Source organism: Pseudogymnoascus destructans (genome assembly GCF_001641265.1).
Source record: "Pseudogymnoascus destructans isolate 20631-21 unplaced genomic scaffold scaffold_9, whole genome shotgun sequence".
Lineage (NCBI taxonomy): Eukaryota > Fungi > Ascomycota > Leotiomycetes > Thelebolales > Thelebolaceae > Pseudogymnoascus > Pseudogymnoascus destructans.
The window spans coordinates 1864-26950 of NW_020167528.1; the positions used below are offsets into that span (position 1 = coordinate 1864).

The 25087-nt window shown below is 51.7% G+C and overlaps 2 protein-coding genes across 2 annotated transcripts; both read right to left on the minus strand.

Annotated features, from left to right (window-relative positions):
• Window positions 1–12637: 12637 nt before the first annotated feature.
• On the minus strand, window positions 12638–15898 carry VC83_04105 (uncharacterized protein; the record flags this gene model as incomplete). The annotated part of the gene is made up of 5 exons (XM_024467741.1): window positions 12638–13592; window positions 14119–14823; window positions 14942–15210; window positions 15269–15349; window positions 15401–15898. 5 exons carry the CDS (start codon window positions 15896–15898, stop codon window positions 12638–12640), a joined length of 2508 nt encoding a protein of 835 aa, XP_024324652.1.
• A 1129-nt stretch (window positions 15899–17027) lies between these two features.
• VC83_04106 (uncharacterized protein) lies at window positions 17028–17855 on the minus strand (the record flags this gene model as incomplete). The annotated part of the gene is made up of 2 exons (XM_024467742.1): window positions 17028–17632; window positions 17693–17855. The coding sequence occupies 2 exons, from the start codon at window positions 17853–17855 to the stop codon at window positions 17028–17030; spliced, it is 768 nt and encodes a 255-aa protein (XP_024324584.1).
• Between the last annotated feature and the right edge of the window lie 7232 nt (window positions 17856–25087).

Sequence of the window (25087 nt, forward strand, 5' to 3'; positions counted from 1 at the left end):
CGTATCAGAAATACGAAGATGCCATTCCCTTCCCCTTGCAATCCTCTTTTAATACCACCCTCGAACGATAAATTCTGTTGCTTACTGCAAAACTTATTGCTCTCCTTATACCTGCCCCCCCACCCATTGCCAGTCGTCTAAATCCGAAATAACTCTCTCGTTTCAAATCATATCAAAATTATGAAGACGCTATTTTGTTCCCCTCCAAATTCTCTTTCAGACGTGATGCCGAACGATAAATTCGGCCGCCTATTGCAATACTTATAGCCCCTCATCTGACATACCCTCCTCCCCCCTTCCGCCTGACCATATCCGGAATATCTCCACCGTTTTAATTCGTATCAAAAATCGGAGGACGCCATTTGATTCCCCTTGTAATTCTCTATCATTGACGATGACGAACGTTAAGATCGGGTTGTCGCTTCAAAAGTTATCACCCCTCAAGAACTATGCCTCCCTTCCACCCCCTGTCACCTACCACCCACCAAAATCCGAAATAACCAACCCAATTTGAATCGTACTGAAATTCAGAGTACGCCATTTTATTCCTCTTGAAACGCGCTTCAATTTGCCGTGTTGAACGTTAGATTCCGTCTGTCGATTGAGAAGTTATTGGCCTTCGAAAATTAAGGTCCACTGGCCCCCTTGCCACCAACCATCCGTTTAAATCCGCAATAACTAACTCACTTCTACTCGTATTAGAAATCGGAGGACGCCATTTTCTTCCCCTTGTAAATCTCTTTGAATTACGACATCGAACGTTACGCCTTGCCTCTCGGTCCGGGTTTTATACCACTTCCCGTTCCATGCCCTCTTCTTCTTAATCACCCATCGAAATCCGTTATAACACAATCATTTCAACTCGTATCAAAAATCGGAGGAGGCCATTCGATTCTGCTTGCAATTATCTTTCAATGGCGCTATCGAACGTTGAGTTCTGCGCACCGCTGCAAAAGTTATACCACGTCTCATATGTACAACCCCACCCACTGCTGCCCGTCTAAATCATAAATATCTTCACCATTTTAACTCGGATCACAAATCGGGATACGCCATTCGATTCCCATTGTAAATCTCTTCCATTAACGATGCCGACCGTTAAGTTTCGGCCGTCGCTGCAAAAGTTGGAATCCTTCTCACATGTTGCCATGGGGCCCCATTTCCTGGGCCCGGCCCAACAAATCCGAAATAACTTACTTGTTTCAAGCCGTATCAAAAATCGTAAGAGGCCATTCGATTCCTCTTGTAAATCTCTTTCAATGACGATACCGAACGTTAGCTTTCGACCGTAGCTGCAAAAGTTATAATCCTTCAAAGTAGGTGCTCCACCACACCCACTGATGCCCCAGCGAAATCTGCAATATCTCACCCGTCTCAACTCATATCACAAATCGGAGGACGTCATTTGATTCGTCTTGCAAATCTCTTTTATTAACGCCATCGAACGCACCGTCTGCATGCTGCGTCAGGTTCTTACAATCCATCCTATAACATGCCCCCCCCAACCACCCCTCCCATGCATCGCCCGACTAGAACCGGAATGTCTCCACCATCTGAAGTCTGATCAACAATCAGAGTACGTCAATTTGTTCCCCTTGCAAAGCTGCACAAGAGACGTCAGCGAACATTTACATCGGTCGCGAGGCTGTCAACTTACAGTCCTTGCAAGAACGTGAGTTCGAAAATGGGCCATGGGACAAGCTCCCTACTCCTCCTCACCTGGCTGCCAGTTGCTCTGCTTCGTGAAGAAGACGCAGGAGTAGCGCGTGCCCTCGAAGGGTGCGATCCAGTGCTCGAGGACTGCAGAGCGGAACAGGACAACATCCCCTGGCTGGAAGGGAATCTTATAACCAAGGGCTGGCAGGCACAGCTCCCCTCCTTCGAACTCTCCAAAGCAGGCCATCGCAACCCAGCCATCCAGCACATCGTGGTTGTCCTTGTGTGGCCCAACCTGGGCGTTTATCAGGATCGCGAGGCAGTGCCAGCAGCTCCTGTTGCTGAACTTGAAGACCTCCAGCTCAGGCGTGGCTGCACACTCGCGGAGGTAGTTCTGCCTGTACTGCTCGTAGGCCCTGGGATCGATCTCCTGGAAGAGCCTCCCAATGGTCTGCGCGAGGGGGGCCATCTTCTTGTAGAGGGCCAGGGTGGCCCCGAAGCCATTTCCAGTCCTGCGCATGTCAGAGCAGATGGTGGGAGGCGAATTTGTCTGGCCTGTGGCGTGCCACAACCCAAGGTGGTAGACTCCCCACTTCTTCCCTCGCGCTCAGCCTTCCTGGCCTGCTCCATCTCGTGCCTCTTGTCACTGCTGGGCTTGGGGGGTGGCGCGAGCTCCGTGTACTGCTCAATGGCACCAGCCATGAGGCGGCAGAGGTCCTTGTTCCTGTCCGGGAGGCTCAGCCCCCCCCTCATGTAGACGAGGAGCTGCTCTGGGTCCTTGTCAGCAGAGTTGAAGACGGTGACGGGCTGGATGTCGAGGCCATCCTTCCCACCATCCTTGGGGATGCCCTGGAGCAGCGTGAGGTGCTTGCTGAGCTCGAGGCCCTGCTCCAGTGTGGTGGTGACCTTGGGGTTGGGTGGCGTGATGAGGTTGGTCCAGGCGAGGTCTGTGGTGATGACCCGGGCATTGCCGCGGAACTTGGCCTTCCAGTTATGGGAGAACTCCCTCCTCTCCTTCCACTCATATGGCGAGTGGGCTGTGTGGTGCTGGTGGCGCTTCTGGATGGAGGGTACTGGTGGCATGGTGTCGCGAGCTCAGGTCTTGATGGTACCTCACTATAAGATGGTATAGTCTAGGATCCCCAAAGGCAGATGACACAGGATGGTGTGCCCCTCTTGACACTCGAGACTGAGCTGTGTGCTGGCGTGAAGAAAGCGTGGAAAAATGTTGGGTGGTTGTTGCGCGAGCTCAGGTTTTGATGGTACCTCACTATAAGATGGTATAGTCTAGGATCCCCAAAGACAGATGACACAAGATGGTGTGCCCCTCTGCCACTCGAGACTGAGCTGTGTGCTGGCGTGAAGAAAGTGTGAAGAAATGTTGGGTGGTTGTTGCGCGAGCTCAGGTTTTGATGGTACCTCACTATAAGATGGTATAGTCTAGGATCCCCAAAGACAGATGACACAAGATGGTGTGCCCCTCTGCCACTCGAGACTGAGCTGTGTGCTGGCGTGAAGAAAGTGTGAAGAAATGTTGGGTGGTTGCCGCGCGAGAAGGAAAAAATGTGTAAAGGACTAAGTTTGGACTTGACGGTAGAAGTTCTGATATAGACTGAGACGAGCCACGCCCGCTAGCTGCGTGGCAACTCACATGACTGACCACCCCATCAAAATTGGGTTGAAAAAAAAAAAACGTCGAGATCCGAGGCCGGGAGGAGCATGGCTGCGTTCGTCTGGGCGAGGGCTACGCAGTTACATGAAAAGGGGGATGGATTTGATGGCATCTCGCTAAGAAAATGGCGATCTCGGTTAAAAAATGCCCCATCTTCTAACCCTGGTCGGGAGAGGCCATGGCAGTGGTGTGGACATGGGAGTTGCATGTTGGGATTCGTCCTTGCCAGTCTCACCTGGGTATGTAATTATAAGATAATCGTACGAGTATCAGAACTAGAGTATTGCCTCGAAATATCCCAAGGGCTAGTCTGGTATTCGAGCTATGGGGGTCTATAAACGCTTCCGATTAATTGGGGGTGATGGGGAGGGGGCAGCCCATGCCCTAAACATAGCAACGATCAATGTTCGGGAGTGTCACAACCAAACGCGGTTAGGCGAAAACCTTAAAAAGATGTCAACCCTACATCTCGAGTTGACGTTTAATATACAGCTTATATTGCTGTAATAAGATCATATGTATTGGCGGTATGTGTCATCGTCAGTAATTTAATGCAGTTCATATCTCGTCGAGGAGTGTGATTATTATAATCCGTTCCAATTTATTTAAATTGCAGAGAATAATATTTCTCAACTCACGACATAATTAATATGGCTCTATGGCTACAGTCTATATTATAAATACATGGCGCTACCAGTCGAACACCCATTCGCTAGTTTAATATGCCTCGAACTCGAGCAGCGCTGCTGCTGCGATCTTTACCCCCCAGATGCCCTTCCCACCTGCAAACTCGGCCACCTGCCCACACCATGACAGGAACACATCCACGTCATTGAACGCCCCTGCTGCCCCTGCCCTCACTGCCTGCTCGCCGAACCTCTCCTGCAGCCACTGTTCGCCCCCAGTCTTGTGGAACACGCCGTAGCAGAGCGGCATCACGATGTCTGCGTACCTGCACTGCTCGAGGCCACTGGCCGGGTCTGCACGTTGACAGACCGACTGTGGGTTGTAGCACCAGTAGCACGCCGCGAAAGCTGAGATCCATGGCCCGCGGCCCTGCCCCCTCCTTCTGGCCTGGTCGCGCGCCCTGAAGAAGTCGAACCGCTGGTGGCACTTGGTGAACTGGTGGTCCCACTGCTCCCCGAGCCCTCGACAGAGCAGGCACGTCCCCTTCACGGTGAGGAGGTCCTCCTTGTAGCGGCTGAGCTCGAGGTATGCCAAACGCCGCTTCTCGTGGATGGCTGCACTCCCTGTGTGCGGCATTGCCTCTGTGGCATCGTCACGGGGCACGTGTGATGGGCTGGGGCCACTGCTGCAGACATCGCACGCCACATCATCCCTGGTGCCATCGCACTGCCGAAGCTCTAATGCCTCATCGAGGTGCGCACTCAGACACGTGCGCCTGCACTCCCGGCCTTCGAGGTAGCGGTAGAGTGCCCTCGTCTCGACATCCATACCGGCGTTGCCCGCCTGCGACTGCCACTTGTGCGGCAGGAGCACGGCTGAGTATGCCTCCCTCCCATCGCGCCCAGCCCGACCGGACTCCTGCGCAAAGTCGACGAGGGAGCGTGGCTCGTCCAGGTGCATGACGAGCCGGACATATGGGTAGTCGAAGCCGGCGCTAAGGGCCGACGTCGCCACAATGTATGGCAGCTCGGGTGTTGTGAGCCACGTCCTGAGCAGCTCCTGCTTCTCCTCTGCCGTGCCGGCCATCGCGGTGTAGACCGGGCAGCGGAGCAGGCTGCCCAGGTCCTGTGCCTCCTCCCGTGTCCGCACGTAGAGTATGATCTTGTCTCGGGTCTGGTCGAGCAGCCCGCTCGCCCGCCACGCGTCCCTGGCCCTCCGCGCGCCCTCTTCTAGCAGGCTCCCCTGCCCTGTGGCCCGCTGCACGAGGTACGAGAGGTTCCGCCTGTTCGTTGAGGCCCGCACGACCTTTGGCTTCACGAGGTTGTTCTGCCTCTCGAACGCGGCCTGTAGCATTGGCGGCAGGGTGGCCGTCAGGTAGACGAACTGCGTGCGCACGCTGCGGATGAGGGCGAGGTCGGCCATGGCGTGACGGTACTCGGACGCCGTGATTGTGAGGTGCGCCTCGTCTATCACGACGTGGCCGAGCTGCTGCGTCGCGGCCAGCCTGTGCGCATACGCCCGGAACTGAGACGTGCTCGCGGCCTCGACCGTGACGAACACCAGCGGTGCGTCCCGCTCCTCGCCCGGGGCCCACACGAGGTGGTCTATCCCGAGCTCCTGCACACGCCGCAGCAGGTCGCCACGCAGGGACACGAGCGGCAGCACGAGGATCGTCACGCCCGCATCAGGCAGGACACAGGGCAGCATGAACAGCAGGCTCTTCCCCTCGCCGGTGCCCAGGATGACGACGACCTGCTCCGTCCATGACATGACGACCGTCATCGCCCGCTCCTGTGCGGCCGACTTCCACTGCAGCTTGTCGTCGTGGTAGAGCCCCCTCGCGCACTTCAGCAGGGCTGCAGCAGACCACCTCTTCCGCGGCCGGTGCACGCCCACGGCAATCCTCTTCAGCATCCGCGGCCTGTCGGACCCTGCCACCTCTGCCGCCTCGCGCTTCCTCTTCCCTGCTGCTGCGACCGCATCCCCGAGCACCGTGTCGAGATCCCACAGCCCCCTCCACAGGGATGACGCGCGCAGGTTCCGACGGATGAGGCCATCCCACACATTCCCAAAGTTCGCGTTCAGCTGGTTCGCGTAGCTGCGGTTCACCACCCGCGTGCTGTGGTTCCGCTGCCTCGTCATGGTCCGGATGTCATCCTCCATCTCCTCTGCATCCTCATCGTCGTCGTCGGCCCCGATGCCCTCGAAGCACGCAAGGTCGCCCGCAAACTTGGTCTTCACAATGTTGACCGTCATCTGGCGCCAGTTGGCGATGTGCAGCCGTGGCACCTTGGCCCGCACGCACGCCTGCTCCATGCACCGCGTCAGCCGGTTGTCGGCCCACACGGCCCCGTCCTTCCACCACAGGTACGCGGACATGATTGCGCGTGGGGAGGACTGGCGCAGGAAGGCCTGGCGGAGCGGCACGACGTAGACGAGGTAGTCCAGCAGGAGGTCTCCGATGGCGGCTGGCAGGAAGCGGATGTTGTCCTTGAACCTGCCCGTCTGCTGCTGGCCCTTGTGGTAGGTGGTGTGCAGCATCACGAGCCCGTGCTTGAGGTAGACGCTACGCCTCCGCTGCGTGTTGCGCCAGGTGAGGGAGAACAGCTCGCTCTCGCGCAGCAGCTGGCCCGAGGCCATGTGGATGAGGACGAGGAGCCGCTTGAGGAACTCGTCAGCGACGGCCTCGTACTGGTCGATGGCCTTCTGTCGCCACATGACCCTCGTGACCCCTGCATCAGCCTCTCCATCCTCTCCATCCTCAGCAGTAGGTGCAGCAGTGGTGTCGAGGAATGACGCTCGGAGTGACTGCGACTCCCGTATGACATTGCGCAGTGAGCCCGCGAGCGGCTTCAGCAGTGCCGCGTTCTCCCGGTGCTCGCCAAAGTGCCAGCTAAAGTTGTCGGCGTCGAGGTTGTCCTTGAGTGCCCACGCGCGCATCCGTGGCAGGCCCGCTGCGCCAAACATGAGCTCGCCGTGCAGCAGATGCTGCGCCTGCCTGAACTCCGACAGCAGCAGCTGCTGCACCTCGTCCATGTTCAGGTCGACGTCCCTGTAGGTGAGGATCTGCTCGTCCTCGTCCCAGTGCGCCTGGTGCGAGCCCACTCCGTCCTTCGACACCGCGAACAGCAGCAGGCGCCAGCCCAGTATCTCGCCCATGGGCGTCTCCGTGTCCGGCCGCAGGTACTGCTCGCAGATGCTGTTGATGTGCTCGAGCGTGCTGCCGGCGCCCGACCTCTCGAGGTATGCGGCCGTGCTGAAGATGAGCAGCTGCACAGCCCAGATCAGGCCGGACAGGCAGCTGTTGAAGTTGCCCGGCTCCTTCCACGACTTGGTGCGTGGCTTGACGCTCAGCATCGCGCAGAAGCTGAGGAGCGGCGAGCTGAAGCGGTCGCCGCCGAACTCGTGGCAGACGAGGGCCATGCAGAGGGATCGGAGGGCGTCGTTCAGCGCTAAGCGGTCTCCGTCGGCAGCGCACTCCAGGGCGGCCTCCCAAGCTGTCGTCTGCTCGTCCGTCAGCCGGATCCGGTCCTCGGGGCGCCTGCCCTGGTCCGCGCTCAGAGGTGGCGTGAAGTGGCTGCCGCAGTAGGCGACGCGGTAGCAGTACGCCATGAACTGCTTCCAGTACCCAAAGTTTGTGCGCAGTGTGGATGGCTCCTTCTTGGGGTCGAAGCCGCGCACCCTGCCTGCCCTGCAACTGGCTGGTGCCGATGAGGTAGGGGCGCCATGGAAGCGGCTCAGCGCGAGCTGCCTCGGCCACGTCAGCATGCAGTCCGGCCCGTCGAAGCACCAGCCGTGCACCTCAGCGAGGATCTCGTCCATGACCTCGAGCATCAGGAACAGCTCGGGCTCTCCCTCATCTGCGCTCTTCGGCAGCGCAAAGGAGGCGTGCATCTCGTCCTTCTCTAGGCCCCGCACGTGGTTCTCGATGCCAGTCCGCCTCAGCCACGGGACCGCAGCCGAGGGGTGGCTGTCGAAGCCGTGCACCTTGTTGCCCTCCGTCTTGATGTCGTCCGCTACCATGGTCGCGTCCGCGTCGGCCAGGTCGAAGAAGGCCTGCTCCTGCGGCTCGAGGGCGATGGCGGCAGTAGCTGCGTCCCCTTCCGCCCTGTCGTCGTCTGTAACCACAAAGTACCGGACATGCTCGGTCTTTGCGAAGAAGGTCTGCACCGTGCATCTCTGCCACGCGCCACCCTCACTCTGCTGCGACGGCTTCTGCCCGTGCTCCCGGGACACGTGCGCCCTGATGGCCGGCCCGGACCGGGTCAGGGCGGCCGGCCGTCGTCGCAGAGGATGCAGGAGAATGCCGGATGGCGGCGCAGTCCCTCGATGGCGATGCAGGGCTGGTCTGGCAGGGCGACCTGTCCCGGGGGCCGCAGCTCATGCGTCGCGAAGAGGTCGAGCAGGGTGCGCAGCTCCGGCCCCTTGAGGTCGTGGGGTGGGTGCCTCAGGTGCCACTCCTGGCTGGCGCGCGCGGGCATGAGGCAGGTCCCGCAGTCGCGGCAGAGCAGCACCCCGTGAGTTGCGAGGTAGGAGAAGCTGGCCGCCATCCTTCCCTTGCGCGAGCGGTGTGTGTGCGCTATTCGCCCTTCGTTGCATGCTCTGTATGCGTGCTTGATGCGCCTGCGCCGTCCCGGGGGTCTCCCAATTTGCTGCACAATAATCGCTCCACAATGGCCCGTGCGCGCGCGAGCGACAGGGGTCGCTCGCGTGGGGATTCCCAATTTGCACTACAGATACGGCCGCTTCTAGGGGTAGAAGCCATTCTTTTCCTCTCCAATAATTACCCCTATAACGACACTCTACAACATCCCTTCACCTCCCGTCACCCCAACTCAAACCACTACCCCCCCCCCTAACCAGTGTATTAGATAGTATTATACGGCCCGTATACGGGTTCATTTTTGTAACCAGTGCGTATACGATACGGGTTCAACTCAATACGCACTGGCACTGGTTAATACGATACGGAGCCCGTATACTGGCCGTATACGGGCCGTATTAACCACGTGACACAATGAAAAATGATCTGAAGTATATAACTTACTTCAATGAGGGCTTGTAGTATAGAAAGTAGTGCATTGGGCTATCTAGTATATTCTAAAAGCAGCACTTGATCTACATATTGTAGAACTGGGAGAGAAGCTCCTCGGATTCCTTGGTTGGGGACAACAGCAACAATCTGTCGTCAGATGGGAGGATCCACTTGTACTCAGCTGCTCAGTCTCTTCTCTCAACACCTCCCAGGCCCGAAAGGCGCCAAGTGCATCAGAATCCAACTGAAAGCCATAGAACTCAGTATCATAGCCATCAGGGTACCAGTCAGCAGGGCCAGGAAGGTAGACTTGTTCGCCATCGAAGCTCCATGATGCAAAGTTCCGCCAAACTGCCATCTGTGTCTTGGTGAAGTAGAGGTGCGGGGGGGTCTTCTCATAATAAGTCCTGTAGATGTTAGCTGATTACTATAAATATTACTATAAAGTTATTAACCTGTATGCTCGCCATCTAGTTCTTGTAATGCAAGAACAGAGTGTTCTAATTGGCCAGTTTCGGATATATAGTGTGCGATTATACCAAGAATTGCAAGAGAGTTGGGAGAAGTCCAGAGGTCAACTGTAAAGTGGGCTTTTGACAGAGCTGATTGTACATCGCGTTTGATCTGTTGCTTTTGAGCCTTGTATGTATGCAACGTCCAGGTCTGTATTGTTGAAATAGAGTTAGGTAGCCAGTTATCGATCTCTGGATTAAGGTAATGGAGTAATGCCCTAAATTCCAATATTGTTGCCATACGGAAAGGGACTCCACAAGTTGTAATCCATCGTACATATAGCTGCTCAACAACAGCAGGGTCTAAGGCTTCAGTTGCAACAGTAGAAAGGCAGCGGCGTTTATGATTTATCTCTTTAGCGTTTGTCGAAAGCTTCAGCGATATTGCTTTGAATTGAAGTAGTTCGAGATTCCTGAGTAGAGGATATATCTATGTCGTGTTCTTTTAAGTGCCTTGTAATAATCTTTGTTCCGCCAGACTCAAGATACTCTTTTAGACAGTATCTACAACGCCATATTAACCTGCCCTGGTAGTTCCGAATGATATCGCAGCGGCTAACAGGTGTATGGTCCCAGACTTTTGAAAATCGTCTGCTTGCAGTTGTTGTTACAGAAACAGAGGGAGAGGATAGCGTACGTTTAAGTATAGGCGAAGTCGGGGTTTCGAATCGTTCACTGACAAATAGCTCACTGTCGAGCTGTGACAGTATATCCGAAGGTTGTGAAGTCATTGTAGTAATATATAGTATATAACGATCTATCAATTGAAGTTATTCGAACCCCTTGTTTCGAATTTTAAGCCTCAATACTAGCTGTATACGGCTAGTAATACGGCCCGTATACGGCCAGTATTGAGAACTGAATACGCACTAGACCCGTATTGGGATTTTGGAATACGCACTGACTCAGTATTGCCGTATACGATACGGACCCGTATACGGGTCGTATACGACCCGTATCGCCAATACTATCTAATACACTGCCCCTAACTCGACCGGAATCGAGTTATCTCCCTTATTTAAAACCCTATCAAAATTCTGAATATGCCATTCTGTTCGTCTCGTAAAACTACTCTGTTAACGATATCAAACCTTTTATTTCCCTACCTTATTCCCAAAAATAAATTCTCAGTTATTATAATTATTCCCTTACATATTCTATCCCCCTACTCACACCAACTCGAAATTCGCCTCCCATCCTAATCCGTATCAAAATTCCGAAGAAGCCATTCTCTTCCGCTCGCAAAACTACCCTATTGACGATATCAAACTATTCCTGTACAACGTCCCCTCACTTCCCATCATTCCTATCAAAATAACTCCCCCCCCCCCCTTACTCACCTGAATTCGAAATTCGCCTCCCATTTCAACTCGTATCAAAATTCCGAAGAACCCATTCTCTTACCCTTCAAAAACTACCCTATTAACGATATCGAACGCTCCTTATACGTCATCTCTATCATAACTTATACCCCACTCAATATATTCGCTGCCTTACCTTTGCCACCCGACGGAAATCAAAATAACTCACTCATTTCAACTTGTACAAATAATCGGAAGACGCCATTCTTTTCTCCTTATATTTCTCGTCATTTCCTGCTGTCGAACGATAAGTTCTGTCCGTTGTTGCACAAGTTATACTTGGGGTAAAAAACCGGGTCTCCCTGTAACCCCCCCCACCACCACCCGTCTAAATCCGGAATATCTCTTTCCTTTTAATTCGTATCAAAAATATGAAGACGCCATTCTCTTCCCCTTGCAAGCCTCCCCTAATATCACCCTCGAACGATAAATGCTGTCGCCTACTGCAAAACTTATGGCTCTTATCATACCTGCCCCCCCACCCATTACCAGTCGTCTAAATCCGAAATAACTTGTTCGTTTGAACTCGTATCAAAATTATGAAGACGCCATTTTGTTTCTCTTCCAATCCTCTTTCAAATGTGATGCCGAATGATAAATTCGGCTGCCCATTGCAATACTTATTGCCCCTCATCTGACATACCCTCCTCCCCCCTTCCACCCGACCATATCCGGAATATCTTCACCACTTTAACTCGTATCAAAAATCGAAAAACGCCATTTGATTCCCCTTGTAATTCTCTATTATTGACGATACCGAACGTTAAGATCTGGTTGTCGCTTCAAACGTTATCACCCCTCAAAAACTATGCCTCCCTTTCACCCCCTGTCACCTACCACCCACCAAAATCCGAAATAACCAACTCGTTTTGAATCGTACCGAAACGCGGGGTACGCCGTTTTATTCATCTTGGAAACCTCTTCATTTCGCCATATCGAACGATAAATTCCGTCTGTCGGTTGAGAAGTTATTGGCTGTCAAAAATTATGCTCCACTGGCCCCCTTGCCACCAACCATCCGTCTAAATCCGCAATAACCAACTCATTTCTACTTGTATGGAAAATCGGAAGACGCCATTTTCTTCCCCTTGCAAATATCTTCTATTGACGATACCGAACCTCAAGTTTCGCTGGTCGCTGCAAAAGTTATTGTCCTCCAAAACATATCCTCCACCCGCCCCCCTGACACCTACCGAAATCCGCAATAACTTGCTCGTTTCAACTCGTATCGAAAATCGGAAGACGCCATTCTGCTCCCCTTGCAATTCTCTTTCGATGACGCTATCGGACGATAAGTTCTCCGTGTCCTTGCAAAACTTATGCCACTTCCCATACCATGTCTCCCTGCCCACAAAATCCGGAACCTCTCTCTCATTCTAACTCGTATCGGAATTCCGAAGAAGCCGTTTTCTTCCCCTTGTGAAACTACCCTGTTGCTAATGTCCAACAACCCCTAACCCTTCTGGCCCCAAATCCTATTACCCTTCAAATACCATGCCCACCTCGCCTTCCTCCCTCCGGGGGTGGCCGTCGGCGGGCTTCGCCTGGATGGGTTCGACTTCTAAACCCACCTCCCCCCTCGTCATTATACCATATATCCGGCATGCCATCCGCCACGTCAACATCCAATTCCCCTCCCACACCCCTCCAAACCCTTCCCCAACCTCACGCATCCACTCCCAAACATCACACTCAAAATCCCCTCGGAACCCAACCGCCTCCACTATCCCTCGCAAATGCCCACCTTCCAATAATACATATAATCCTGGCAACATCACCTCGGGATATTCACACCACCCGTCATCCTCCATCCGTCGGCATATCTTCTGCGACAACCGCACTTCCAACAATGCTGATACCTCCCCAAATCAATCATCTTCCGCCACTCCCAGTACCTGACATATCCACTCCCTGACGCCTCTGCCAAAACACAATCCTCATACGCATGCGCCCCTTCCTCTTCAACATCCCCTCCACGGATGAATCGGCAGTATATGCAATGTCCTCGCACCTCATCCATCACTTCCATCATCTGCTCATCCCATTCTTCTACGGCCTGCAACCGCCTCTGGATCATCTGCGACCCATTCGGCACCTCTTCCGTGGCCTCCACCTCTTCCGTGGCCTCCACCCCTCCCCTCACCTCCGCCCCCACTCCTCTGCCACTCTTCATCTTGCACCGGTCGCAAAACACGCTGTCCGTCTGCCCGCAACTGCCCTCCTCCGCTCCATCCATGTGTCGACTTAACACAACCCGCCGACATCCCTGGCTCTCAATGAATTCCGTCATCGCATCTTCGTCAACCTGCTCCACTGAATACTCACTCATAATCTCCCTCCGCTTCCAACCCCGGCTGCTCTCCACCCGCGTGATGATCACCGACTCACTCACCTCCCCACCTCGCCCTCCACACCCAGACTGCTGCACGAAGCTCGTCAACCCATACGGCCGACCCACGTGAACAATCATCATGATCCCCTCAATGTTGATTCCCGTCCCCAATGCCCCCGTCGCAACAATCCATCCACCCTCCCCGCTCGCCCATCGCCGTAAAACCTCCCCCTTATCGTCTGCTCTCGCTCGATAAAATGCGCACTCCAATAACTCGCTGATCAACCTACCCGTGTCATAACTCCGCACGTATATGACCCCTCGCTTCCCATGGCCCAGCGTCACCTGCTGCACATGCTTTACGGCAATGTCGGATGGTGCCTCATCCTTGCTGTCCCTAACCTCGTATCGGATTGTCCTTCATCCCGTGCTTCGCCGAAATATCTGCGCATTGTCAGCGCACAACCGCTCCTTCAACACGTCCTCCAACTGAACCATCAATGTCGCCGTCAACCACATATATGATCCCTGGAATATTAATTCCTGTCCCTAATGCTCCTGTCGCCACAATCCATCCTCCACTTCCTTGAGCCCACTTCTGTAGTGTTTCGCCCTTATCATCTGCGCGTGCCTTGTAAAATGAGCACTCTAAAGCACTGCTGATTAAGTCGCCAGTTGCATAGCTCCGTACATAAACCACTCCACGTTTCCCATCTGGCAAGTATAGTAGTCTTTCTAGTAATCGAATTCCGACCGCAGATGCTGCTTCTTCCTTACTATCCTGCACCTGATATCGAATGGTCGGCCGTGCAGTGCTCCGTCGTAGTAGTACTGCATCCTCAATTAATAGCCTGTCTCGTAATACATCTTCTAGCTCAACCATCAATGTGGCTGTTAATGCTGTAAATGGACACTTTAAGTACCGTAGTTTCCACAGCTCTCGAAGCCGCTCTCGATATGATGTATCTGTAAATGCAACATGGCATTCATCAAAGAACATGTGAGCTAGCTGCCCATTCAACTCGTACCCCTTAGCCTCGTGGAGAAACTGCCCACTGACGGCCTGGTCAGCACTGACAACCAGCAGCTGCACCAACTCTTGACTACTATAATGATTACTATAGCTCCACTCTTTACAGTGCAGCCCAGCAGCCTGTCCTCGAGCCACGATATCTTCAACTAGTGCTGTGAATGGAACGACCACAATCACTGTCTGGTCAACAGCCATGGCAGCCACTGAAAAGAACAGCACTGACTTGCCACTGCTTGTGGGCAACACGATAATCGATGTGACTGGGGGCTGGTGAACAAGTTGTAGTGCTGCAGCTTGTCCTTCAGATCGTGGCTGCGCTTGTGGGCCATAGATCCGTCGCAACCCATCTAATGCCTTTGCCTTCACCCCATGCTTGCTCTCTCTCCTCTCTCGTTTGATGCCAACTGGTGTTAATTGCTGGCTGGCTTGTCGCCCATGCTTTCCTTTCCCCTCAGCCTGTGCCAACCCTAACAACTCGTGCCATGCTACTGAAGCTTGCTCATATGCTGTGATTAACTCTGGGCCTAGTCGATGCAAGAATGCTCCGTCAACTGCATAATGAGCTTGGGCTACTCTCTGCCCATGCCCTGATTGTCTGTTTAATGTTAGTACTAATTACCATAATGATTACTATAATAATTACTATAAACAATAGTACCATACTATGGTACTACCATAAATAGCGCTTACTATAATCATTACTATAAACTCACCTAACCATGATATGTCGGAATGTGTTCTGCTCCAACTCTTCTTCATCATCACCCTCTGCAAACTCTCCTTCATCCTCTTCATCGTCCTTCTCCCACGTCTTGCTTGCTCGTAGTAAATGCCGTACAGCAATTCCAATGGCTACGTGTCGCCAGCTCTGCACTGTCAACCGTACACCTAGCCCCTTACTTGTTGCCTTGCTTAAAGCTTGCGTGAGCTCCTGCCCATGGCCCTCGATTATCACCAAACAAGTACTCTGACTCTCGTTGGTCTAATGCCCTGCCAAATGGTCGGATATATATCAAGTACTGTGCTAACACTTGACTGACCTCATTGGGCAAGAACCGAACAATGTAATCTGTGTTTCCCCTCCTCTTTCTTGCCTTATCGTACATGGTTAAGAAGCACATCTGCCCATTAATGACGTATATGTTCCGCGCTGAATACACACTGTTACTAACCTTGATCGATCCAATCTCTGGTCCTCGAGCTGGCTGGCCACCTGTGACATGCAAAGTAACCATCAACTTTCGTAAGAACTGACGCTCTTGATTCAAGTACGCCTGCTTCTGTGAGTCGTTCCATTTGTATGATCCATCGCCTGCTCTTTGAAGCAACTGCCACTCCTTGCTTCCCTTCCTTGCACGTTTAAGCAGATACTGATAACCTACATCCGTACGCTCTCGATTCTTAACATGGTTGATGAAGCTGTACTCAGACTGTCGAAATTTCGTGTTCCAAGCCATGCTGTCAACAATCTGGCTCAAATCTACCATGGGCAGCTCTGAATCAAACGGCAGATTGTATAGTAATCTTTGTAGTAATCCTATCAAGTCATGGCACATTTCCCTAACCTTTTCAAGCTCAACTCCCATTCCAAGATAATAAATCGTCTGTTCATCGCGTGACCAGTGGATGTTCGCTGGCGACTCATGCAGCTGGTTATACTTCTTCCCCATAGCTAATTGACTCAAGATGCTTGACGTTGGTGAGAATGAGCCTTCACAGAGATGGGTCCTCCGTAGCTTGTGGATTCGCTCGGGAATTGATTCAATATCCTCTTTGCTCTGGAGTCTTAATTCTGGCCATGGCTCTAATGGTACTGCGATCTCAAGCATAAGCAGCCGTGTGATCCATAACACACGTCCAAGTATTGGTGTGTATGCAAGTGGTGGATATAGCGATTTGGTAAGTGGATCGATCCCACGAACAGCTAAGTAATGCATCAATGGTGACTCGTACAGCCCAATCTTGCTAGTGTCCTGCATCACGACTAGCATGCACAGTCGCATCAATTCGGCTGTGAGTAATGGATCCTGATCGTCTTCATTATTGGGTTCAGTTTGCAAGTGCGTATGGATCTGTTGGATTGACTGCCACTGAGCATGGGTGAATTCCACGCCAGTTTCTAATGAAGTCAGTATAGTAAATATTATAGCAATCATTATAGTAACCCTTCACACACGTTGCCAATGTGCACTTCGCGCAGATGGTTTTGGGTTATATACTATAGTAACTACTATAGTAACCATCTACTCACTGTGTAAAGCTGTGCGCTTCACGCAGATGGGTCTGGGTTTGATTTATCCTACCACACAACCCTCCACACACGTTGTGTGACGCCGTGCGCTTCGCGCAGATGGGTTTGGGTTTGATATATCCCACCCCCTCCACACACGTTTCGTGATGCTGTGCGCTTCGCGCACATGGGTCTGGGTTTGATATATCCTACCACCCAACCCTCCACACACGTTGCAAGACGCTGGTGCGCTTCGCGTGGACGGGTTTGGGTCTTCTATAGTAACTACTATAGTAAACACCCACACGGGTCTGGGTTTGGTATATCCTACCACCCAACCCTCCACACACGTTGCGGGACGCTGGTGCGCTTCGCGCGGACGGGTTTGGGTCATATACTATAGTAACTACTATAGTAAACACCCACACGGGTCTGGGTTTGATATATCCTACCACCCAACCCTCCACACACGTTGCGGGACGCTGGTGCGCTTCGCGCGGATGGGTTGGGGTCTTCTATAGTAACTACTATAGTAAACACCCACACGAGTCTGGGTTTGATATATCCTATCACCCAACCCTCCACACTCGTTGACGCCGTGCGCTTTGCGCAGATGGGTTTGCCTCTTCCATAGTAACCACCATAGTAACCATCCACATACCTGTATCATCCTCCCAGTCAACTGTCGCCGTCCTCATCATGTAACAGATGAACCTCTGCCATACTGCACTACACTTATGAACCGACTGAACGCTCTGGTGAAGCTCGAATGGATGCTGGCTCGCAACCTCATTCTTTGGTGATGCCCACCACTTTAGTACATCCTTGTGGTCCATATTTGCTAGCGTATCAAGACAGCGTTCAAGAATCCGATCCCATGCACGTAACAGTCGTTGTAATTTGGTCTCCTTCTCCTCTGGCTCACGCGCGTATTTGTACGTCTGGATAATATCAACCTGTGACTCCTGAAGAACCTCGTTCCACCCAGTGTATCGTAGCCATGGGTCTAGCTCATCAGCCGCGGGCTTGGCTAGCAGTGTCAACCTGCGCTCCTGTGCTGCCTCCTTCCACTGCTCGATGTCGCGTATGATCTGGTCCTCAGCATCGCCTTCCTGGTTGCTGGCTTGCTCTTCCTCACTAACATCATCGCTAGACTGCTCTCCAACGTCGCGTACTAATATCATCAGCTGGTTACTATAATGATTACTATAAAGATTGCCAGAATCCAACTTACTCAATTGATGCGTCGCTTGCATTCCTTCAGCCTGTCTACTCTCATCCACAACCCAATATCGCTCCTTTCCATCTCGAAACCATGTCTGCAGCCGTACAGCCTGGAATAACTGGTTGTCATCCACCCGTTTCATTGAATGCTTATTTCGGCCATGATCCTTCATTACTCTTCGACTGATTGTATAATACCTACAATGCTGACATTGGAATCCATCAACTATTGGAATAACTGGCTGTGGTGGTAGTCCATCAACTGGTAATTGGATAGTTGAATAATTATAATCAAATGGAACCCTCTGAATATAGTGCTGTATCTGCTTTCGAACTTCCAGTTTCTCCTTATGGATTTTGCGGAAGTGCTCAGTTAGTCCTACACCGCTAACTGCTTTGCAGCAATGTGCACTCAAACAAACAAACACCTTATACTCAACGTTTAGTTGGATCAGATGGCTCAAAGTCACTGGAACTTGAATGGAATTGATGCTCTGACGTTCTGCCATGATGGAATTGATGGTAATAGCTATAGTAATCCATATAAAACGTAACCCTAGAGAATGCCGTTGTGCGCCCATCGGCAACTAGTGCCAAGACAAGTGCACGGGCCACATCTAACCTAAAATGGATGCCTTTGGGCGTCCAACGGCAGAGACATAAGGTTAGGCTATACTTAGAGGACTCGCTCCAGAAGGGTTGGATTCGTCACTCGACGAGCCCCGCTGGAGCGCCAATTCTTTTTGTCCCAAAGCCAGATGGATCCAAGCGATTGTGTGTGGATTACCGAGGCCTCAATGCAATAACGGTGAGGAATCGGCACCCTATTCCCTTAATATCAGAGATCCTTGATCGATTGAGTGGCGCAGTGATGTTCACTAAGCTCGACGCAAAGGATGCATATCAGCGTATGAGAATACGGAAGGGGGACGAGTGGAAGACAGCGTTTCGGACGAGGTATGGCCTCTTCGAATACCTAGTGATGCCATTTGGGCTCTGTAATGCCCCTGCCTCCTTCCAAGCGTACATCAACGAAGCCCTCGCAGGTCTTGTGGATGTATTGTGTATTGTGTACCTTGACGATGTTTTGATCTATTCAAAGCATAGTGAGGACCACCCGCAACACGTCCACACAGTCCTTGAGAGGCTTCGGAAGTTCAAGATATACTGTAACCTAAAGAAGTGCAAATTCTCTACAACAGAGGTAGAGTTTCTTGGGTTTACCGTCTCGACAAAGGGGGTCTCAATGGATACCTCTCGGGTTGAGACAATCATGGAGTGGCCGGAACCTACAAGTTTTAAGGATCTACAGGTCTTCCTTGGGTTTGCGAACTTCTATCGGAGGTTCATCGAGGGGTATTCGCATATAGCGCAGCCCCTTACAGGAATGTTGAAGGGAAGTGATAAGGGGAAAAAGGCTGGCCCATTCCATTGGAATAAGGAGGAGGCAGAGGCTTTTCGGACGTTGAAAACAGCGTTTACGTCCGCTCCGCTCCTCTGCCACTTTGACCCGAATCAACCCATTCGTCTTGAGACGGACGGTTCAGGAATGGCGATTGCTGCCATCCTAACCCAGCCGTACACTGACAAAGTGGGGGTCACGCAGTGGCACCCCATAGCCTTCTACTCCCGGAAGCTGAAGGATGCAGAGATCAGGTACGACGTCCACGACATTGAGCTTCTCGCTATCGTCGCAGCGTTTAAGCACTGGCATCACTATCTACAGAATAGTAACTTTCCGGTGACAGTAAGGACCGATCACAACAATTTGGTCTACTTCATGAAGAAGGCAGCCATTAATAATAGGCAGGCCCATTGGATCAAGTTCCTAGCAGGCTTCGACTTTGAAATCGAACATCGACCTGGCCGTACAAACCCCGCAGACGGTCCAAGTCGTAGACCGGACTACGTCGACCGCCAACATAAGGCATATGATGGGTTGCTCCCTACGCTTCAGCAGAAGCTGGCGCCTGGGTGGAGCGAGGTTGCTATAAGCAGCGAGCGTGAGGTGTCACAGCAGAGTACTCGAATCCGTGCTGTATTTGCAAAGGCAAACAGTCGAACGGAAACTAAAGATATCCTCCACGAAGTGGAACAGCTCTCGCGACCCCTCTGCAGAGAGGGCGCAGAGCAGACGCCAGCTGTGATTGCACGGTGCCGAGCGGTATGTAGACCTTCAGAAGCTCATCGCTCAAGCCCAAAACAGTGATCTGTTTTTGAGCGGGAGAATTCAAAGGATGACGAAGGGGTTGCCCCATACGGATGGAGTAGAGCGCAAGTGGGCGATACACCCGGTAAGTGGAGTGTTATACAAGCACGGGAAGATGCCATTCCCGAGAGTCCCAACTCTTATTGAAGAACTCCTACGTATACACCACGATGACCCGCTTGGAGGGCATTTTGGGGTGGCAAAGACCACCGAGCTCCTACAGAGGAAGTACGAATGGCTGGGTCTGCGGAAAGACGTAAAAGAATACGTTAAGACGTGCCAGGTTTGTCAGAAAATGGTAACGAAGTGGCACCGCCCATATGGCGAGTTGCAGCCGCTCCCACAGCCAAATGGTCCAGGTGAAGAAATCACAATGGATTTCATTACGGGGTTACCCCCAAGCCTACACCCATTAACAAAGAAAGCGTACAACTCTATACTTGTAGTGGTTGACCGTTACACTAAATACGCCCTGTATATTGCCGCAAATAAGACAATCACAGCGTCCGATTTGGCTATTCTTATCCTGCGCTACGTCATCACAGAGTTCAGTATTCCGAAGGGAATTGTATCCGATAGGGGATCAGTGTTCACAAGCAATTACTGGTCCTGTCTCTGTTTCTACCTTAAGATTCGACAGCGATTGAGCACCGCTTTCTATCCGCAGACAGACGGACAGACTGAGCGGCAGAATCAAACGATTGAGCAATACCTACGCTTCTTCGTTACAAGCCTACAGGATGAGTGGGTAGGGCTATTACCTCTAGCCCAGTTTACGTACAACAATTCCTACCACTCTACAATAAGGATGTCGCTGTTCCGGGCGTTGAAGGGGTTTGACCCGCAGATGCCAGACATAAGTGTCGCGGACGCCCCTCGAAAGGGAGACGCGCCTGAAGTAATTGAGAGGGTGGCTCAACTTCAGGAAGAAAGGGAAGCGATGGCGCGGCATTGGGTGAAAGCCACCCAGGCGCAGTCGAAGCACTACAATGCAAAAAGGAAGCCTATGGAGTATAATATGGGCGACCAAGTATTGTTGTCAGCAAGGAACCTCAAGCTGCGTAGGCCAAACAGAAAGCTTGCAGAACGGTTTGTAGGGCCCTTTAAGGTTGTAGGAATCATCGGTAAACAAGCGTACCAATTAGAACTGCCACAGGAGTTGGCAGTCCACCCTACTTTCCACGTGTCACTCCTCGAGCCCTATTATAAGAGGCAGCCAGTAGTCGGAGAGGCAACAGACGTGCCACGAGTGACTGATGTAGGCAGGGAGCTAGGAGCTTAGTAAAAACAGGCAAGAGCACCCATCAGATCACAGTAAACAAGAGAAGCCACAACAGAGGGAGAAGAGTGTATTCATCTAGCTACGCGCAAGCAGGGCCGCAGAGGGCAAACAGAAGCAAAACATGCCTCAAGCGGCATCGTCCTCAGTAATCTCACTCTCACTCTCACTCTCACCCTCACCCTCCCCTCCCTCCTCAGGCCCCTCACGGGCAGGGGACCCCACCACAGTCTCCAGCTCCCAATCCGGCTCAAGCTTGCCGTCGACATGTTCCCGGTCCGCGTCGTCCTCGCTGTCAGAAGTCTCGTACTCCTCAGCCAGGGTGACGTCAGGAAGGTGGCGGTGCTACAAGGAGTCAGTGAGGTTAGTGGTGACAAGACAGAGGTGATACGTACGATAGCCTTCTGGAGGTCATTGCCAAGACGAGTAGTGCAGTGCAGGCTTTGGACCTCCGACGCGATCTCAAGGAGGGCGAGGCCGAGATTCACCTTCTGCGGCTGCGAGTCGTGACCCACGCGGTGGCGGCGACGAAGGAGATTCTTGCCTTGCATGACGTAGGCTGTATATTTCTCCTGGACGGCTGCTAAGATCTTAGCACGGTTGTTGGCTAAGGTCTTGGAGAAGGCCTCCTCATCGTGCTGGACGGCGTCGCGATACAGCTGGAAGGCATCGGCAAGGCGATTGAACTGGTGGAGAGCGAAGGTCGGGATCTAGGCTGTTAGTAAACAGACAAGACGTAGAGGGTCTGTGGACTTACTGGGAGGCACTTGTTATGTTGCTCCACGCAGTACTCGCAGCGGCTCATCGGATTCTTCTTCTCCAACAAGGCATCAACGGCAGCCAGGCGTTCTGCTTCAGTAAGCCGAGCCTCTGGGATAGCGGCCGCAGTTGCTTTGCCATTGTTCTTCTTGTGGGGGGCCATGATGGTGAAGTCATCAGAGTGAGGTCGGAGAAGGGAGACCTACAGATCTATCAGTATAAGGATCCAAGGTATTAAGAACAGTACTCACAACAGAAGGGAAGCGGTAGCTACACGCGACAGAAAGCAGGAAGGACTTGGTGGTGTTGTTGTGGGTAAAAGTGAGAAGAAGAAGGAGGGAAAAGAAGAAGCGGTCACAACAAAACACCACAACAGTACGGAGGTGAAGCGCCTAGCCCGACAGCCTTAATCATTAGGCCAGCGTGGCAGTGGCACCCTCATCAATAACCTCACTTCACAGAAGTTGGTGGGGTGCTGTCAACACTAGTGAGGACATACATCCAAAAACTCAGTTGCATCAAAGCAACTTAGAGCACGTAGCATTGTTCACCAACTCGATGCTAACAACTTGCGATTAGTTATGAAGCAACGTATAGTACGTACGAAGGGGAAAAGGATTGTTCTAAAGGGTCACTTTCATGTTTCTACACAAGAATTGTGATGCAGTGATGGAGGCGGAAAAGGCGACACATAACCGAAGTAAGAAAAAGCGCAAAACAAAGGACAAGGACGCCTCCTTAGACATTGAAATTGACAAGTATATTGAAGAAGAAGCAGGGGAACAATCTAAGAGCGAAGGTGGATCATGTATTATTGTTGATTGTAGTTAAATTTACAGATTTGTTAAGTTCTCTTCAAAATTCCACCGCGTTACACCATCCCCCGCGTTACGCCACGACTTACGTTAAACTGTAACTGAACTGAAAACTGCAGTTTAAACTGCAGTTTTAGAAAACTATGACTTAAAGTGCAAGAATCATTCCTCTTTCTTCGTACGAAGTTGTTATGTTTAAAAAACAAGTTATTTAACGTACATGTATAGCGAAAGCGCCAAACAAGCGAAAGCGCCAAAATTATCTACCCTCACGACAAACATTGCGATAAATCTACCACAACATTAGAAATCAATTGAAACTACTCGGAGTCCTCTTCCTCAGAGGTGTCTATTACAATCTGACACGTGCGCGCATTGTGCCCAGTCTCACCACACTTGCCACAGCGACGGGCACGGGTTTCTTCCCTTGGCTTCCGACCACGGCTTGCCCTTATTTCCTGCTCTACCTGCTGCACAACATCCCTCTCATCCTGTAGCTCTTGCGCCCCTTGTTGACTAAGTGATCCTCCTTGCTGTAGTCGTGTTTTCCTAGCTCTCCGGCGCTTGCTTAGTACTTCATTTGCCTGTCGTAGGTTTTGGTTCTCTCCCTTTAGCAGTGCTAATTGATGCATTATTTGCGATGCACCCTTTGTAAACTGGTCAACAGCTGCATAGATTGAGGTTGGAGAGCTATTTTGATGGCGTGAAATCCGAGTTTTAATAAATGTAGACTGTGACATAGCTTCAATTGGGTTGTTTGGTGTCTGAGAAACCCAAGGTTGAGCAGTACCTGGGCGGGAGCTTGGAGGCGTTGGTGTCCTTAACTTAAGATCAAGTGTAGATATCACTCTCTCAGGGTCAAATGGAAGAAGCCCTGCCCCTCGGAACCCGCCTCGAATGTTACTTTCCGTCATTGTAGTGTTAAATGCAGCATGGAAGGCAGGAAAGAAGTCATCCTTTGTAATATGAGAAATATGAGCCTGCATCATATCTTCAATTTGCCGACCATAGGCCTGCTTTAACGGGCCGAAACAGCCAACATCAAGTGGCTGGAGTAGATGAGAAGAGTGAGCAGGCATACAAAGCGTAATAATGTTGTGTTCCTTGCAGTACTCCTCAAACTCATCTGAGTGGTGGCTCTCATGACCATCAAGGACTAACAAGCGATAACCACCAACACTCCGGGCCTTTGTATGCTTCTCAAAGTGCTGAATCCAATCCATGCCTCTCTCGTTTGTAGTCCAGCCATTTTCAGTAACAGAAATCACCCAATCGCTTGAAAATCCACTATTCTCATACCAAGATGTAAGGTGGTTTTTGCCTGCAACAATGATAAATGGTGGTACTGCCCAACCTTGAGAACTAACGCCTTGGATTACTGTAACCCATTCCCGATTACCAGGCTGTACCTTCTTTGCTTTTGCCCGCCCGTCTGAGCTTGTTACAACCATAGCAGTTGAGATAACGCCCATCATAAACCCAGTCTCATCAAAGTTGTAGGTATCTGCTTCATCGATACCATATTTCGCAATTGTGTTACGCACAAGCTCAAACCAGCCATTAATAACTTCTGGATCTTCGCACTTAGCCCTCTGGTAGTCGTATTTGCGCTGAAAGCGTGTCTGGAGCTCTACACGTTGCTTAACAAAGTTTGAAGCCCAACGCGACCCAACGCGTGACGCGTCGCGTGTTGCAAGTAGTCGACTTGCCATATCTTCAACAACAGACAGCCGAGGAGGAAACCCTTTGGCAGCTAGGTCGAGTATATACTGAACAAGGACGGACTCCTCTAGGTTAGTTAATTTCCGTGAGTTGGCTTGGATATCGCGTCGTGAAGGTACACCTTCTAGACGACGACCTAGCTTGCGGTGGTCCACAGAATAGATCCTAGCAGCAACTCGAAGGCGTAACTTTGGGTCGCTTTGCATAGCCTGGATAGCTAGCACTAATTGGCTTTCATCGTTTTTATGGGGCATGTTTTGTTGTTGAGGAATTTAACATTTAGTTGGGGGGTTTGGTCACCGCATCATTTTGGCGCTTTCGCTTGTTTGGCGCTTTCGCTATACATGTACGTTACCTATTATCATATTATACATTACTCTTGTATATTGCACTACACTATTCCATTCTCCTTTAAATCTCCCCTATACACTCTACTATACCCTCATTTAATACCTATGCTATGCTTATGTTTCTTCTTATGGGATAACTCTATTTCTATAATAATGATAATAGAGATCGTGGTGTTCGAGCTTCGGGTTTAGCGCCCGCCCTAATCGGGCAACGCGCACGCACGGGCCTGCCGCCGCTTTCAACTTTCTATAAAGGGCCACTCCCTCCCCC